Source organism: Chelon labrosus (genome assembly GCF_963514085.1).
Source record: "Chelon labrosus genome assembly, chromosome: 8".
In the NCBI taxonomy this organism is placed as follows: Eukaryota; Metazoa; Chordata; class Actinopteri; order Mugiliformes; family Mugilidae; genus Chelon; species Chelon labrosus.
In genome coordinates, this window is record NC_140358.1 from 5,252,660 (window position 1) to 5,270,895 (window position 18,236).

The window sequence follows — 18,236 nt, forward strand, 5'->3', positions numbered from 1 at the left end:
ACACATTTGGTCTCCCAAGCTAATATTACCATTGGTAATTAGTGATTAGTCCTGAAGGATCAAATTGATTATATATACATATAAATATATATATATATATATATATATAAAACTGGGTCACCTGCATTTATGTCCCAGTTTTGGATGGGATTCACCTCGATGAAGTGTTGGGCATAAAATTAATAAAGGTGCTTCTCAACTATTTAAAAGAGTTCACCGGAGATTACAGGCTGGAGCTTAAGAGCTATGATATCCATTGGCGCACATACAGACTGTGAATCATAATTCTCAACTAATGAGCAAATTACAAAGCAAAACAATGAAACTGACCCAGTGTTCAAAAAGGGTTTTGAAGACAACACAATTTTAAGTAGATGATATTAGAGTACACAAGTACCCACAAATGATAAGCTCACTTCCCCTAAGCAAACCAAACAACAGATTAAAGGCAGAAGACAGGAGGGACGTCTTTCCGTTCCGAGTAACAAGGCAGAGGAAAATCACTTGGGAGGAACAGGAGCAGATTCTGACATTTCCTAACTGTAGTTTCATTAAATACGTATGAAAGCTAAGTGTAAAGAGTCCAGTATAGGGTACTATTCATTGAAGAATTTATTTTGTATACTCAGCATGTGATTATTTTTTCATACATTCCAATATTTCTAGGAATTTTCAAGGTAAACACAAAGCTCTTCCAAGAAATTAAAAGGTTTTCACAATTCTACAAGAAAAATTCTGAAATCTGAAATTAGACAGAATTTTGCAGAAACTATATAAATGTGTGGTCCTTTAAAGATAAAGTTACCATTTTAATGAAAGTTATGATACACACTGATTTAGGACTCATACCGCTTTGTAGTGTAGGAGGAAAAGCGAATCTGATTCTCTACTTACTTTCAGGGACGACAGCTTTTGCAGATGCTAAACATGAGGAGGGCTTATGCTGTGTGTGGGAGTTTACTTTGTAAGTGACCTCATCAAGGTGAACATATGGCATATATATAAATATCGTATGTGATGGTTTGAATTACATTTCCCACTCAATTACACTGCGGCGCAGAGACGATTAAGCATCACTCAATATGTCATATTGTGCAGTGTGCTCATGTATATTATCATCCTATAATACCATAAAGGACAATCCATGTGAATAAACACTTTCTTTGATTTGTTACTTGTTCTTGGAGATGAGTTTAATATCTGTCAGTTTTGATTTAACTAATGCAGAGCAGGCATTTGGTGGAACAAAACTACTGCAGTGATAACATATTTAATACCATTACCCAACAGAACCTTAAAAATCTGAAGCCATTTTTCATGATATGTCAAGAATGAGTTCCAAAGCACATGGTGCCTATCACTTCCACATTAAAGCCAGATATAATATATTCTAAAAAGGAGAGACTGCTAGTACACACTTACCTTGGCAGCTTTGCTATTGGTTCCCAGGTTAACCAGTTACAAACAGCCACAATGTCTTGTCAAACAAAGTGGCACCTGTGAGTTTCTCACACTCAAACTGTCTCTCCCTTTTAGCCTTTGACTCTAAATATATACCATGGGACATAGGTGTTAGTCGATTAAAGACTTGCTAATTTTCAGAAAAGTCTACAGGAACTACAGGATATACATTTGGTCACTGCCAACTATATTCTACTCTAATTGCTCACTGTTAACTTAAAAATGGGTTTGCGAGGCACTAGTTTCCTCCTTCAGTGTTACCTGATGCTGGCAGCAGCCATGTATTTTGATCTTGGAGAACAGGAGGAAAAATGCATCATTGAGGAGATTCCTGAAGACACGCTGGTGACAGGTGAGTCATGGAGAAGGTCCAGTACCCATCAGTGTCCTTCATGTTCTGAACTGCAATAGTAAATGTGGAATTAGTTTAGAGAGTGCATTTAACTATTATTATCTAATTACACTACCGGTCAAAAGTTTTAGAACACTCCAATTTTTACATTATTTTACTGAAATACATTTCAGAATCATACAAAAAGGCCTTTTTCGGGAACAAGAAATGGGTTAACGCTGCAAAAGCTGTTTTGCAGCTGAAAAAGTCTTATAAGTTGGTGCTACCAGTTCCTACATGTGTCCCAACTTTTCTTGAATACTTCCAACCCCCAGTTCAGTATTGTATTGTACAATATAGGGTGTTGCTTTAAAAACGTCAAGAAACAGTGTTACCTGTAAAGAGAAGACTTCAAGTTGCAGGTTTGGCAGGTCAAGTTGCAGCAAGAAAGCCATTGCTAAGACGTCAGAATAAGAAAAAGGCTTGCCTGGGCCATGATGCACAAATGGACTACTGAAGATTGGAAGAAGGTGTTCATCATGCAGGATTTTTGTACGGTGTCGAGTAGGCAAAAGGATGGTTCCTCAGTGTGTGACAACAACTGTCAAATGTGGAGGAGGAAACGTGATGGTCTGGGGCTGTTCTGCTGGATCCAGGGTCGGTGACTTGTACAGAGTGACAGGAGCACTGAACCAAAACAGCTACCACAGCATTATGCAGCATCGTGTAGTACCCTCTCATATGCGCCTAGCTAGTCAGGGCTTCATCCTACAGCAAGATAATGACCCTAAACATAAGTCCAAGCTATGCCAGAACTACCTTAGGAAAAAAGATGGTGAACTGGTAAACTGGACAGATAAGTGAAAGCAAGGCACCCTACAAGTGCCAAACATTTATGGGAACTTCTGCAACAGAATTGTGAAAAACTTTCAGAAAAATATTTGATTTCCATTTGAGAAAGAATGCCACAAATGTATTCACATGTTATATCTGCTAAAGGTGGCTACTTTGATGAGTCAAAAGTTTAATTACGTTTTGCTTTATAAATTGACTCCATGATTTTTATTTTTTTTGAACTTCAGCTGTTTGTTCTATGCTTTCATTTCAGAGTAAAATGAGACTGCATAAATTTCATTCATTCATTCAGTCATCTTCTGTAACTGCGGGGTCTGCTGGAGCCTATCCCAGCTGTCATTGGGCGAAAGGCAGGGTACACCCTGGACAGGTCGCCAGTCTATCGCAGGGCTAACACAGAGAGACAGATAACCATTCACACTCACATGCACACCTACGGCCAATTTAGAATCACCAATCAACCTAACAAGCATGTCTTTGGACGATGGGAGGAAGTCGGAGTACCCGGAGAGAACCCACACAGACACAGGGAGAACATGTAAACTCCACACAGAAAGGCCCAGTCGGCCCATGGATTCGAACCCGGGACCTTCTCACTGTGAGGCATCAGTGCTAACCACCTCACCACTGTGCCGCCCTGCATAAATTTCAATATATAAAAAAAAGAAATATTCTAAGGCGTTCTACAACTTTTGACCGGTAGTGTAAGTCACCATGTGAAATGTAAATTTCACAGTAATATTGTATGCACTTTCATAACAGTATGTACTGACTTCAACAAAACCCATAAAATCCTTTTATGGGTTTATACACATTTGCACACTTTCCATTACACCCACTGAGTAGAGACTTCTTGACAAAAGACAGACAATGTAAAAGAGAAACTAACAAATTTTTCTCTCTCTCTCAACAGTGTGTGTGTGTGTGTGTGTGTGTGTGTGTATATATATATATATATATATATACTAAATGCTATCATATGTTGAAATATTGAATGTTATGAATCATGTTGTTAAGCCAAATATTTTATGACCTGTCCTTATTGCAAATGTTTGGTATTGGCCTCGGCAACTACTGTGTGTGTGTCTTTGTACTCATGTGTGAGTGTTTTTTACCTTTAGGTTATTTTTTGCTGCAGCCTTGGGATATGAAGACGTTAAGCCACAGTCCTCACTTTGGCGTCACTGTGACTGTAAGGGATCTGAACCATGAGGTACTGAAGTCACAAAAGCGGTTTTTCACCAAAACAGGGTCAAGGAAGTGTGTGATGGTAAAATCAAACATGTCTTGGCTGGTTCATGCATCCAGATCATTCAGTGAGAACAAATTACAGCACAAAGCTTAGCTTTAATACTATTGTCTCACAGAATGTCATTTATCATTTTGCCCAATGATGTGGTCGCAGCATTAAAATACCTTTTCAGATGTTATTTTCAAAACATTTAGAAAGGTTAAAACTGAATAGACATCAATGTGAAAATTCACGAGCTATGCTTGACTCATTTTCTTACAGCACTCGTGTTTGACCACACAAAACCAACCAAGAGGAGCAAAACCCATGAAAATTTTAGCCTAACATTGTCTTTCCTGCTCTTTAGATTGTGATGTCCAAACGCTATGGAAAAATTGGTAAATTTACCTTCACAGCTCATGCCTCTGGTCAGCACTACCTGTGCTTCCAAACAAACTCCACAAGGTTTTCTGTCTTTGCTGGTGAAAAGCTGGTAAGAGCTGTGGAAACAAAGAGGAAATTTATAGTGCAGTATTGACAATTTGATGGTGATTTTAACAAAAAAAATTAAAATCCCCAATTTTGTTCTGCAGAAGCTACATTTGGATGTTCAGATGGGAGACCACCCGATTGACCATAGTGTTGAGAGGACCAAAGACAACATGGAGACTCTGGAGAGAAGTCTGAATCAACTCATAGGTCACATAATGTACATCGGCAGACAGCAGGAGTTCCAGAGGGTAAATAAGAACTGAAATCCCATGATATGATTAAGCATTAAGGATCAGAGAAAAGTCCATGAATGTTCAAGGCAAGTCTCTTCAAGCATCTCCCTTCAACTTTTTACCACGCTACCACTAAAACAGATTACCATTCATTTTCACAAGTAAAATGAATTCATGCAACATCCCATCTCTTATAATATTACTGAATAGTAACCATGTGGAAATGGACCATCTCTCATGGAGAATGGCACTTCTCTGAAAGCATGATTTCATGTCTGTCTTAATCTTTTTATTTCCCCCGCTACTGTCATTCAGGAGAAGGAGGAGACGTTTCGTCAGATGAGCGAGGACGCCAACAGCAAAGTGTTGTGGTGGGCTGTGGTGCAGACCTTCATTCTGCTGTCGGTCGGTTTCTGGCAGATGAAACGACTTAAAGACTTCTTCGTTGCCAAGAAACTGGTCTGATGATGACCTCTAACCTGACCTGTGGAGGCCGCACCTGTACTGTTGACTGTTTGCATGTTCAACCCTCACTTGTACCACTGTATTTTCTGTTCAGGCCTATAAATACTGACAAATTAAAAGATGGTGAGATGGACATGATGTACACTATGTATGGTTACATTAATGCGGAAGTGTAAAGATGTGACAAATGTTCTCTGTGTTGCCAGAGCTACTATTTTACAAGTTTGTTGTCCTTTTCTGTTGCTCTCTCAGCATATAACAATGCATAAGGCTTGACTTCAAATGGTTAGTGTGATGTCAACACATACTTCTAAATATTATTGTATATTTTGTCTTAAATATTATGACAATTATAGTTTTGGCACCTAACTTAATGGGTTAACAAAGCTAGCTAAGTTAACAAAAATAAAACTTTACACTAGATTTTTTGTTATTATTTCTAATTTTAAATGGTAATATACTGTTCATAACTTACCTTGTTCAAGTGTTTCAATGTGAAAACGGTCCGCTGACATACTTCGTCCAAGAGAGATAAGCTAAACAAGTAGCTAAAATTAGCTAGTCTTGTTACGGTAGTTAGCAACTGAAAAAAATAATAACTGTCGCTGTTAATGGATATCTTTTACAACAAATATCTCATATGTAGACTGATAGTTTCGGCAGCACGTTTCACCATTAACTGAACACAACCAGTAACAAAAGGTAACGTTATGTTTTGATGCCTAGTTGACATTAATAAAGACACTGTTAATAATTCTAATCAAACCTCGGTTCGCTTAGATCCGTTATTTAGCTAACGTACGGCTAAGCTGAATTACCATTAGCTTCACCGACAGGTAACCACAGGTAGTACATCTGTTTAATGTGACCTGGCTTATATTATCCATTTCAAGAGACACATAAACTATCCATTGAAACTATTCAGCCAATGTGTGGGATAGCTGTAATGCTACTTTGCTAATGCTAACCGTATCATTACTCGTCAATGTAGCATCGTTAGCAAAGGAAGTTAGCTAAATAAATCCCATTTTGCAGGTCTACAAATGTCTTTCTGGGTCTGCTGCAACTCCTGCTTCCTTTCTCCCAGTGCTGACCGCAAACTGGCTGTCACAAGCTGTGGGCATATCATTTGCAGTGTCTGTTATCAGAAAGGTAGGTAAGCGCTTTTGCAACAAACAGTGTCAAAACAATCACAACATTTACATCACCGCGTACATTTGGATAGATTCAAGTACCCAGTTATTTTAGTTGTGCCTGTTGCAAAAGCAAGGTGAAAATGTAATTAGACAGGAACATCTGTTGGCCCTAAAACGATATTGCAGAGCGGATTGTTCTGTTGAACAGCTGGTATGCAGGTAGCAAATTTAACCTAAACCTTCTCATGTCTAAGGCCTCTCAAAAGACACTCTGCTATATTACACAAGAGAGATCAAAATCCAGGCATGATATGTCACCCAATGCTTCTTGACACACTCTCAATTGAAACAAGAGTGGAATTACACCATTCAACAGTCCCCTGAACCCACTTTTGGGAACCATTTATCTTAATTAAAAGCCACTAGTGTGATCTGAATGGGTCTAATCTCAGTCATACTTTGTCTAATTTGCTCTGACTCCCTGGGTCAGACCCAGACAATTAATACATTTTTGTTCTCCCAGGCAGAAGCACTTGCAGCTCATGCACTGGATTCAGGCTCAGCATATCTCGTATTTAGTATGAACACAGACTTTCTGTTTTATTATTACAATCTTTCAGGCAAGCAAGGCGAGTGTTTAATATGCAGTGCCAAATGCCAAGTGTTGCCACTCTCTGACAAAGTAAGTTCTCAATAAATAACGCCCCTGCATGGATTTCTGAGTGGTGTTACTTTGCTCTTTATAACATTATATATACTAATTTCTTTTTTAAATGCTATTGTCATTACAGTTATGTCAAATGTCTGTTTCAGAGCAGCTCTGATGTGAAGGGCATGTTCTCTGACATCAACCTCGTGGCAAGCAAATACTTGACAGAAATCAGCAAGGTTTAGTCATTTTCTTGCTTCACGTGTTCACATAAAGTATTAAAAAAAGTTCTGTGTATTTAAATGAAATATGTTTAAAGCTATATATGTCTGTTAAAGCAGTTTTTCTCTAAAAGCTGTTGTTGATGTAGATATATTTTACTGTAAATAATGGTTCAGGCTTCACACATGTATCCCTGTTTTCTCCCTGTCGTCAGGTTATAGCGTTCCAGACAAGACATCAGAAGAGGCTGCTGACTTACTACCAGCAAAGGGTGAGGTGAATTTATGTGTGCCATTATTTTCAGTGCATTTGTTTTCATTGTCTAATGAACTTGATTGAGTTTCAGAGGCATTGCTAAATATATTTTGCAACATAAACAATTTATCTGACTGCAATCTGTAACCCACAAAAGATGCTAAAGTGAATGGAATTTAATTTGTTTCTGACTAGACCTAAGTCCTACTGATAATTTATTCGCAGCTGTTGTACAATAGTATCACTACACCATCACTAGATATTTTTAAATTTACAGAATGAGAAGCAAGAGGAGGTATTAGTCAAGATGAAGCAAGAAATGCAGCAGATGATGAAGTAAGATACATTTATAATACATCGCCATACATATTTCTAAGATGAAATGTTATGAAAAGTTGCAAATGTTTCTTTTTTCTTGTTTCTTTTTTCTTTATTAAAGAAAGCTGAATGAACAGACCGCCTATATTACTAAGCTGGAAAACTCTCTTCAGCATCAGAGGTACTGAACTCAAAACATGTCTGTTATATTTAACTACTTCAGCAAACATTATGCTGGTAATTAGACAATCTTTTAATATTTTCACAAGCTGCACTACATTGTCTAATGTTTTATTTTAATTTGCCATCCTCTAAAGGTTATTTGGCATTTTTTTATTATTTACACTTTAGTTTAAAATGTCAGCTGGTCAAGAAAAAGACTATATAAAGATCTGTGGAGGAAGTTAAACACATGCTGGTATGTTCTTTGTTTTTTGGCGACACCTGGCAGCATATCAAGGCACTTACAACCAAGTGGCTGTTAAACCATACTGCTCACTAGGTGTCACTCCTGGACTATTATAACCCGGACTGCATGAACGTAAAGGGGCAGGTCTTAAAAATGCTAGAACAGTGATCTACACCCATCAGCCACAACATTAAAACCACTGACAGGAGAAGTAAATAACATCTTATGACAATTCAGTGTTCTGCTGGGAAACTTTTGGACCTGGCATTCATGTGGAGACATGTACCACCCACCTAGACCAGACCAAGCACCCCCACTCCACTGCAATGACACTCCTTGATAGCAGCAGCCATCCCCAGCAGGATGCAGCCTCACACAGACACACACACAAAAACGCTTTAGGAACAACTAAAAAAACATGAGAAACAGCACAAGGTGTTGACCTGGCCTCCAAATTCACTAGATCCCAAACTGATCAAGTATCTGTGGGATGATCCACAGAGGCCCCTCCCCTCAACCCATAGGACCCACTAACAACATTCTGTTGCCACAAGACACATGTCCATTTTCTGATGAGTCACAACTGATCTGGAGGTACAAGGGAGACCTACACAATATTAGGCAGGTGGTCATAATGTTATGCCTGATCGATGTATTTAACTATATAGGTGAAAGCAATGTATGAAAGTGATCGATCTGAAGAGTCATTTCAACAAATATTTCCATTTACATTCATGCAGATCTACACCTATCTTTTATCAATACTGAAGAAAAATCATTTTATATGCTCTGAAAAAGTACATGTACTGGGAAAAAAAGGTGAAAGGTCCTTGATCACCCTCATTATAGGATGACAATCAACAGCTATACTGCTACAAGCATTTCTTGTTTTGTTGGTTTACCTTATCTTTTATTCTTTTCATGCAGCGCCAAACCTTCATCTGCGTCCCATATCGGCCACAGCTCCCATATGCCACATGGACATAAACCTGGTAAACAGATAACTTTGGAAAGATTATTCTATTAAAGTCTATGTTCCAGTTCTTGATGTTTTTCTTGTTCTCTTGTTTTTCTCATGTGTGGAATGTGAGATAGTATACCCCTGAGTATGTCTGTTTACTGCTGCCATCAGTGCAGTGGTCCCATCTGAGGATGATAAATATTAATATTAATTTTAGACAACATGTTATATTGCATAACACTAAAAGCAGGGCTGTTCTACACACTTTATAAATGTTGTTCTAAGTGTTATATAATATCATCTAGAACATTCATTCACATTCATGTGGATGAGGAACAGGCAATGTATGTAAATGTGCTGTAATGTTGCGTTATTTTGTAAATCCATAATTTAAGATTGTAATAACGTAGACTGGTGCTCAAAGATAATAACATGTGTCTTGCAGCTTGTAGTAAAGACTGGACTTCTGCTGCTCTGAACACAAAAAGTCTGCATCCCCGAAATATTATGTATCAGGGTTTAACATTAAGCATTGTTCCATTTTTTGAGGCCGACCTATCAAGAATTATAATGTCCTCTTTAACAAAGCTGGCTGCAGATAAAAGGGAAAGCTAACAACCCCCTTTAGAAAGATCAGAGACTCTTGTATACCTGGTCCAATTATGCCTTTGCATAGCATGTATGCATTGGCGGCATATCCACTGATACCTCTTTATCTATTTTAATTGCTGTTTCTTGTTCTTTTCAAGTCCTACAGATCCCATATAACTCCCTTGCTTTCCTCTCGAGACACTCCTCAGCCACTAATATGTGAGTATTGTTCACTTTCTCTCTTCATGTCATTATTCCCTGTCCTCTTTGATTTGCACTTGCTTCCCCCTCAACTCATGTTCTGTTTTCTTTGCTCCCTATTGTTTCTCACTGTACCTCAGACCTCAGAGGTAGGAGGTATTTCTCAGTGCAAACAAGTTATATCCTGGGTTCAGCCTTGATGTCTTATGTTAGCTTTAGCTGCTGTATAGATTTGCCCTGCCCTGTGGCTATCCACACACACGCACCTGAATAAGCCAGTCTTTGCTTTGGTTTAGACAGGAATCCCTACTGGGTTTCCTCAACACCGCTGAAACAGGATTGACTGGGTGCCTGAATTTAATAGTTCAAATGTCATGTTATCCACTGAGACTCTTCTAGATAGATAGATAGATTGACAATTTATTTATCCTGAGGGAAATTCGGTGTCCAGTAGCCTCATCACACAGGAAGTGAGTTGTGAGTCCACTCCCATCTCTATTAGCTTGTCTCTCAGCAGGGGCTAGATGGTGTTGAATGCGCTGGAAAAGTAAAAAAACATGGTCCTCACAGCAGCATTCCCCTTGTCCAAATGTGAAAGAGTCCGATGGAACAGTTAGAGGATGGCGTCCTCCACCCCCACCTTTTCCTGGTTCGCAAACTGCAGTGGGTCTAGAGTGCCCCAGGTCTAGTGTTCTAGACATGGGGCCTGATGTGATGGAGTAGCAGTCGCTCCATGGTCTTCACAATACTGGTTGTCAGGGGGATCAGTCTGTAGTCATTCATCTAAGTCCGGTGTAACTTCTCGGGGACAGGGATGATGCAGGATGTCTTCCACTGCAGGGGGACCCTCCTAAGGTGTAGGCTTTAGTTAAATACATGCTGAAGGCCCCCCCCCCCCCCAGCTCAGAAGCACAAGACCTGAGTAACTGTGGGAGCACTCCATCTTGGCCGTGAGCTTTGCTGGTATGTAACCTCCTCAGCTGTCCACTCACCTGAGCTGAAGTGATGGCTACAAGCGACTGCAACAGTGACTGTGGAAGGTGGTGGTGAGGGTGAGGCACTACGAAGAACTTAGAATAGACAGTAGATATTAACCCCATTTGGTGCGGGGTCATTTCCATTTCTATGTAAAAGTGGCAGTTTATTCACTGATATCTGCCCTGCAAAGCTGCTGTGGAACATGGCTGAAGTCTTCTTTAGTCATATGAGTTTCAGGTGGGTACCACCAACAAATGTTTCAGAATAAAATCTTAAATCCCCACCAGTCATTTATAACTAGAGAAGCCATTCTTTAAGAACTATATTTACACATATCATGTCCTGGATAACTGAGAATCTTCACAGACATATTAGAAATTTGCTTTCACTAAAGTGGTTAATAAATTAAAAGTACGACTCTGTGTTCTCCTTAAGAGGACAATGTCAGTGTTTCATAAGTGTTCCTTTTGCTTAGACATATGGCTTGGTTAAAGAAAAAAACAAAACGTTTAGGAACCACTCCAGTGTTCAGCCAACTGAATCCAACAGAACTAATGAAGTGTGCTTTCCTGTCTGGCAGCAATGAAAACATGAACGTGGATGAAAGGAGTCTGTTCAGAAAAGTGAGTTTCATCATTTTACACACGATCTTTGCTATGGGTGTGTTCTGTCGAGATTGTACAACAACCTGAGTAAAGTACCTAGAAAATAAGGAACTAAAATGTCATTTCTCTGTGTATCTGTGGATTTCAGCCTAACCCTGCCTGCAGAGTGACATCTATCAGTCCTTCACAAGACACAAGACGAATGAGTATGTACTTCTCCAAAAATTGACAAAAAGAAGTATCTGTGTCACAGATTGACTGCGACTGTGGAGACTGGTGGAAACGACGTGGATTCTGCTTGTTTATATCGCATGAGAAGCTCTTTGGAAAATCACACAAATTGCGCTAAATAAGATAAAACAAAATTAGGGGGTTTTGTCACTAATCATTCCCTAAAGGGATTTGACAAAGGTTGTGGGGAATAAATGAGGTGACAGCCCTATTACTGCCAACCACAATGACATTTACCATTTGTTGTAGAGCTCACTGCAGCAGAGGTTACATGCCGTAGGTGTTATGCCCTGTTTCATAGCAACTTCTGTGTGTATTTGTGTGTTGTTACTTTTGAAAATAATTCCCACTTATTTATTCTGTCTTCCTGGAAGGTTTTCCAAAATGAAACTTGCTGTCAGCTAATGCGATGGAAGAAGAGACACATAAGCCTATAATGATCTTGAAAAATCTTTTTCTGTAATCACTGTTTACCTGTGTTGTCTGTGTTAAGGACTAACCATTGTTTCATCTGGTGTCATGTTTTAGGCACCATCCCTCGCACGTTGTCCCACCAAAGCTTGTCAGCCAACCACTCAGCACGCTTGGCCACAGTCAGGTGACAAATTGAATTTATTATATGCATCAAAATAACAACAGATGAATATCCTAGCTGTCACCTGTTTCACATTTACAATATTTGCTTTGATTGTCAGTTTAATTTGATTTGTGCATAGTATATATAATAATAATATAATTATGTGCATTATCCGGTGTGTTATTTTCAGTTGAGGCGAAACCTTTAGACAGCTGTGCATCAGGAGTAATAGTTTTCCTCTCCTCTCTCTCTCTTTCTTTCAGTCGTTATCAAGGATCACCTTTGACCCCGGATTTATCATACGGCCATATATCTGGATGGAAGTCCCCCATCTTCAGAACTCCATCCTCCTTCAGATACCCAACATCCTCCCTGGCCTGCTCTCCTCCTTAAAGTACACACACGAACTTCCTCATAAGTATGTATGTGTGTCAGTTTGTTTGCTGGTTTGACCACCCTGGATGTACGAGTACAATAAACGCTTTTAGCTTGACTTGAAATGTCTCAGGTTTACCTGCCACTGTACTGCAGATATCCCGATGAATTCTGCCTCACTGTTTCTACATTGGTAACTGGTATGTATTTAAAGGTCATAAGAATTGCTTTCAGTAATCCAACAGAGAAACTTCAACCCACAAAACATTACAAGCTTTTAGCCAAAGGCACAATGTGCCGATGTGAGGCTGCACCAGCACCTGTTCCATTTACAAAGATAAACTGGGATTATGTTGTTCACGAAAGAATACCTCACTTGACTGGATTCTACAAGATAAGACCTAATCAAGAAAAATATTTTCCATCAGTATAGTTGGCTACCCTTAACAGAGGTTTCTACAGTCCTGGCCTGTTGGATACATCTTCAATAACATGACTTGTGACTTCACCCTCAAACCTGTTAGAAAACAGCTGCAAGTGAAGGCAAAGCAAAGTGTATCCATATAGGAACATGATATCACTTGAAGTCATCGCAGCTCATGTGGTGAAGCGTGAGCTGAGGACGCCTGATGTGTTCAGACAGGTCGATTCCCTCTTTGTAGACCTGCGCTTTTGCCTCTATTGTCCCCGGTTGTCAGGGTGGTGAATGGTGTCTTTTCAAGAGGGCTCAGGTGTGACTGTGTGTGTGTGTTCTGGTCCTGCTCACGCTATATTCAGGCACTTACTTGTTTGTATGTGTGTGTGTGTGTGAAGTGTATAGTACAGAGTCAGTAGGCCTGATCCTCTTCTGCGCTCCAGTGGGGTTTTAAGTCGTTTCCTGTTTTTTAAGGTCCGCTTAGGGAGAAATGGCTCCCCAGGGCAGACTAAGCTGTCACGGTGTCACACATTGACAGGGAGAAGTCTAAATCAGAATAATCCCTCTCTCATGTGCACACGCAAACACTAGGTAATCTGTTGTGCTCTACCTCTCACAATTATCGTAACAATAGATGTGTTCTATGTGTTGTTTTCTCAATTTTACAAAATGTCACACCATTCTAGACACGGTATAAATATGTGTCTTTCATTTATTCCTTGTTCTGTTCTTCTCAGCCTCTCTCTTTCTCTTTTGCACTCACACACACTTACACACAAACCTCCACATGGCTTCAGGCTGTACAAATGAGCTCTGCCACTTCTGAGAGCTAAAGAAAACTATTCTGATGTCAGTGGTAATTATTCAGCAGCGTGTTCCCACAGCTTGTCTACCCCTCCTTCTCTATCTCTCTCTTTCTCTCACAACCTCTCTATCTCCATTTTCTGTGTCAGTGTGTGTGTGTGTGAGAGAGAGAGAAGCTTCTCACTTAATCTGATCCAGATTTCACACTTTGTCACTCAGTATTTTAGTCTTGCACCTTTGGTGCTCTAAGTGTAATCCCCTCTAGGCAAGACATGACATGAACTAAATGATTTCACACTAAAGCTATTTGTCTTTCGGAGGTCCACAGAAAATGGTTTTGTGCTGGTCTAAAGTGTATAATCTGAATCTGAAGAAGACTAATGAAGATGTGATTGTTTAAAATAAAGCCAGAAAACACCGCAAGAAAGATCTATTTAAAAATGTCTATTTGTATAGTTATACCCTGTACCTGAGCAAATTACATCCTGGTATTTTAAATAAATGTTTATCCATTTAAAGATGCATTACAATATATGTAGCTCTGGGGTGGCACAGTGGTGTGGTGGTTAGCACTGATGCCTCACAGCAAAAAGGTTAAACACCTGGGGCCTGTTCTCCCTGTGTCTGTGTGGGTCCTCCCTGGCTGCGTCCTCTAAATTGGTAGGTGTGAGTGTGAATGGTTGTCTGTCTCTCTGTGTTAGCCCTGTGATAGACTGGAGACCTGTCCAGTGACCTCACTTAGATATCTTGCGTATTCCTGATGTAACTGTGGATTATGCACAAGCTTCCTCTGCAAACTCAGGATCCTAACATACTAACAAACAACTTTGTAGTTGTTTGGCAAGAGTACATCAGATTTATAAAGGGTATCTTCAGATAGTACTGCGTTGTTGAGGAGTTCATGATTTCCATGAATCTGATGTCTTCCCAAGACTTCTCTTTGTCCTCCAAGGTTTTATCGTTGAAATTATGATTATGTTGGTTGTTTAGCATGAGCTCCAGTTTCGATACTGAAATCCTGTTCACCACAGCAGATGATATCTCCAAGCCAAGAGCCATATGAGCCATTCTAACGGCTGTTGACCACCTCCCAAGGTTCCAATATCTTGGGTGCATTCGTTCCTATCAACAGGTCAACCTCTGCTTCTGTACTGGAAATATGAACCTTTGACAAATAAGGCAACCTTTCCTAAAAGGAAAATATAACTGCTGTGGGATTTCTGCAGGTGCTCTGACTTTCAACCACATACCAAATTCATGCATTTTAAGTCATTTGGTGATTCTAAATTGCCGTGCATGCGAGAGTGAATTGATTGTCTCTTTAAGGCTGGGGACACTCTACACAGCTTTCACAGTCTGTGCGGATTTTGAAAGGACTAGGAGTACACACTAACAGACTGGCTTCAACAGATTTTTGTCTGACAACTGAAGGACTCACGGATCACACACTTTAAAACTGCGCCTGATGAGGGATCACACACTACATGATTTGTCAAACCAACTAAAGCCAACTGAACGCATCAAATGCACAAGGGTGATAGTTGTGGTATGCACTGCAACCAACAACTCCATTAATCTCTTCTCCATTTCTGTGGTCTTCTGACACTGTTTCCTGTATCCCGTCCTTCCTTTTTCACTGGCTCTCGCAACACGTGTTTGCGGTTGGGTCGCTAATCAGTTCACACTACCCGACTGCGTGCAGATACAGCTCCAAAATTTGAAACATGTTTGATTGACTGTGACTGAGGTCTGGTCAGGTCTCACACACTTCCCTTCATCTTCACTCCCTCACACAGTAACAAATTTTTGTACTAACTACCCATGCCGACTGTCCCCAACCAGTGTAGACTGGCGCAGACGTTTTCTAGTAAAAAGACTTGTAGTGTGTCCTCAGCCTAAGTTTGCCTTGCGGTAGGCTGACGACCTGTTCAGGGTGTATCCTGCCAATGCCCCAGTGACAGGTGGGATAGGCTCCATGCCCCTGAGGATATGCAGTAATACATAATAGATGGATATCTCTTAACATAATCTATACTAGTGTAATAGAATTTGTATGTCTCTTGGAATAAAAATGTCTGTAATAAACATTTAATCACAATCCTCAAGTTTCTCTGCAGGGAGGATTGTTCTAAATACAAACAATACAAGTCCAGTTTTATTTTCTTCAAGTACTGTGATTCATGGTGTCTTTGGATCAGGAAGTAGAATGGTCAGTCCACTAATCAGATGTTTGGCAGCCTATTGGCTCCTGTTCTCCACATGTCGAAGTCTCCTTGAAGAGGAAGATGAAGCTTGCCAAAGGATCAGACATTTTTAATGTCACGAATAGAAAAATGTCCTTGCTGGCGGCAATATAACTGATTAAATATCGGGCTTGACTTTGAATTTATCAGCCTGAAGATGGCAATACAGTCCATCGCAGCCTTGTATATATCATGATTTCTCCAGTATGCATTCCTCTGCTGAGTGCGAAGGCCTGTGGACCACAGCTGCCACAGATAGAGATCGGCAGGATGAGAAGGGGACACTCGGGAGGTCACATACACACACAGCATGAAAGCACACACGCATACAGCCATGCTTCCATCAAACCCAAGGACATTACACTGGCTTATGTTCACTTCCTGGGGATGCTCCCTAACCACTGTCTTATTGTTATGACATGAAGACTTTTATGTCCCTACAACATAAGTAATTCAAGTGCACACACAAACGTCTATTCACATCTACCGCTTTGTAGGAGGAGAAAGGAGGAGATTGAAGAATTGTTGCTCATTCGCAAACAAACACACGCCCAAAGGCAGTTTTATAGCATTTTAGCGGAAGAGAGCTGAATAGGGGCGGTTTATGAGTCAGAGAGGAACAGGTGAGGACTGGTGACCTAGACCGCTCACATACTCTTCACTACACACACGGAGGCATCCCACATGTGAAGGCAGGCAAGCCTTTGAAAAGGGGCCTCCTCCAAATGCCTCATGTATGCCTGAGTGATGTCAGCACGACTGTGGAAAGATTCCTTTCCTCTCATACACACAAACACGTGTGCACAGACACACACATTGACCCACACTACTTCCTTATCACGCACAAATTCTTTTCACGCAAACACTATATTGCCTTTGCATTTTTCTACACTCTCAAACTAATACACGCACACACTTGCTTGGATAACACATGCTCACACACTGTTTTAGCCGCTTACACACACACACAGACGCAAACTTGGCAGGATGTGCAGGGAGAAAAAGGGGCCGAAAGACAACACCGAGATTAGGAGGCTTTTGTCACGGCTCTGTGGCAGACTTTAAAGGCCTTGGCTCCCTTCCCCTCGGCCAGATTTCTTTCTTTTCTCACCCTGTCCGTCCACATCTCTCTCTTTTCACGGGGGGAAGGTAAACATTTGGTACAGAGAGAGGGAGAAAGGGAGGAAGGGTGGAAGAACGATGGAAGCCGCCTGTTGCCTCCTTATTGTGTTTTTCTTTTCCCAGTTTTAACGGTGGCTTTATGGCTGTGCGGAGGATGATTAGAGAAGGAGAGATATGCAAACAGAACGGCGGTGCCAGCCAGGTGTCTGTCTTGTTCCCATCTGTGAGCGTGCGCCTGCATGTGTGTAATGCACGCAAATGTGCTTTTGCATCTGTGTGCAAACCTTCATGCGAAGTTGTGTGCTGATGTTGCATGTGCACATTGCTAAATGGTGTCAGCCTCTTGTCCGTGTGAGTGTGTCAGTACCTTTCCGGTTTCTGGGAACAGATGTTTGTCCAGGTGTGTGCGTGTTTGTGTGTGAGAGAGAGAGCTCTTCATGGTCACTGACTCCATTCACCTGAGCGCTCCTTTCACATTGAAAAGGCATTTGGTGGTAAAAAGCTCTTTGGACAGCTTCTCTTCATCACCAACCACAGCTGCTGTTGACTCAAGCGCCCAAGAATCTCCTCCATGAGTTCACACCCTTTTAACCAGCCAACCGCACACCAGACCGCACTCCACGAACAAGCAAAATGTCCTTCAAGACCACAAGGCATAAAGATCCGGACATGCATCCCAGCGATAGACAAGTTTATGTCAAAATGCAGCGTTCATATTGGCCAGAGGGAATGGGGCTGCAAAAGAGAGAGAGAAGAGTACTTTTACTACACATACTTCCTCAGAAATATGTGTGCAAAAACTAAGCACACCAAGAGAAAACTGGACTTGGAAAACCGCAATTTGTTGGACTTTTGCCTCTTTGGTATCCATTGGTATTTGGCATCTTCAGACACACTGTATTATTTCTGATTGTAAACTGTTTAAATAGTTTTGCCAATGTTCTGTTTCTTCAAAGCAATAAATGACCACAATCATATAACAAATTGATAGTATTCTGTGAAAGTAACTAGTAATTGACTGGAAATTTGTAGAAAAAAGCAAAACTAGAATGTGACCTTACCTAACAAAGGACTCA

At 40.5% G+C, this 18,236-nt stretch overlaps 2 protein-coding genes across 2 annotated transcripts; both read left to right on the top strand.

Moving 5' to 3' along the window:
* Window positions 1-1,611: 1,611 nt before the first annotated feature.
* Window positions 1,612-5,368, top strand: LOC311492049 (transmembrane emp24 domain-containing protein 11). The gene is made up of 5 exons (XM_084550177.1): window positions 1,612-1,813; window positions 3,769-3,860; window positions 4,246-4,371; window positions 4,472-4,618; window positions 4,919-5,368. The coding sequence occupies exons 1-5, from the start codon at window positions 1,684-1,686 to the stop codon at window positions 5,066-5,068; spliced, it is 645 nt and encodes a 214-aa protein (XP_084406303.1). The 5' UTR covers window positions 1,612-1,683; the 3' UTR covers window positions 5,069-5,368.
* A 75-nt stretch (window positions 5,369-5,443) lies between these two features.
* rnf212 (ring finger protein 212) lies at window positions 5,444-12,776 on the top strand. Its single transcript, XM_084549655.1, has 12 exons — window positions 5,444-6,220; window positions 6,825-6,886; window positions 7,018-7,092; window positions 7,290-7,346; window positions 7,608-7,666; window positions 7,770-7,829; window positions 8,985-9,049; window positions 9,768-9,828; window positions 11,369-11,411; window positions 11,542-11,599; window positions 12,153-12,222; window positions 12,465-12,776. The coding sequence occupies exons 1-12, from the start codon at window positions 6,112-6,114 to the stop codon at window positions 12,592-12,594; spliced, it is 849 nt and encodes a 282-aa protein (XP_084405781.1). The 5' UTR covers window positions 5,444-6,111; the 3' UTR covers window positions 12,595-12,776.
* Window positions 12,777-18,236: the final 5,460 nt, after the last annotated feature.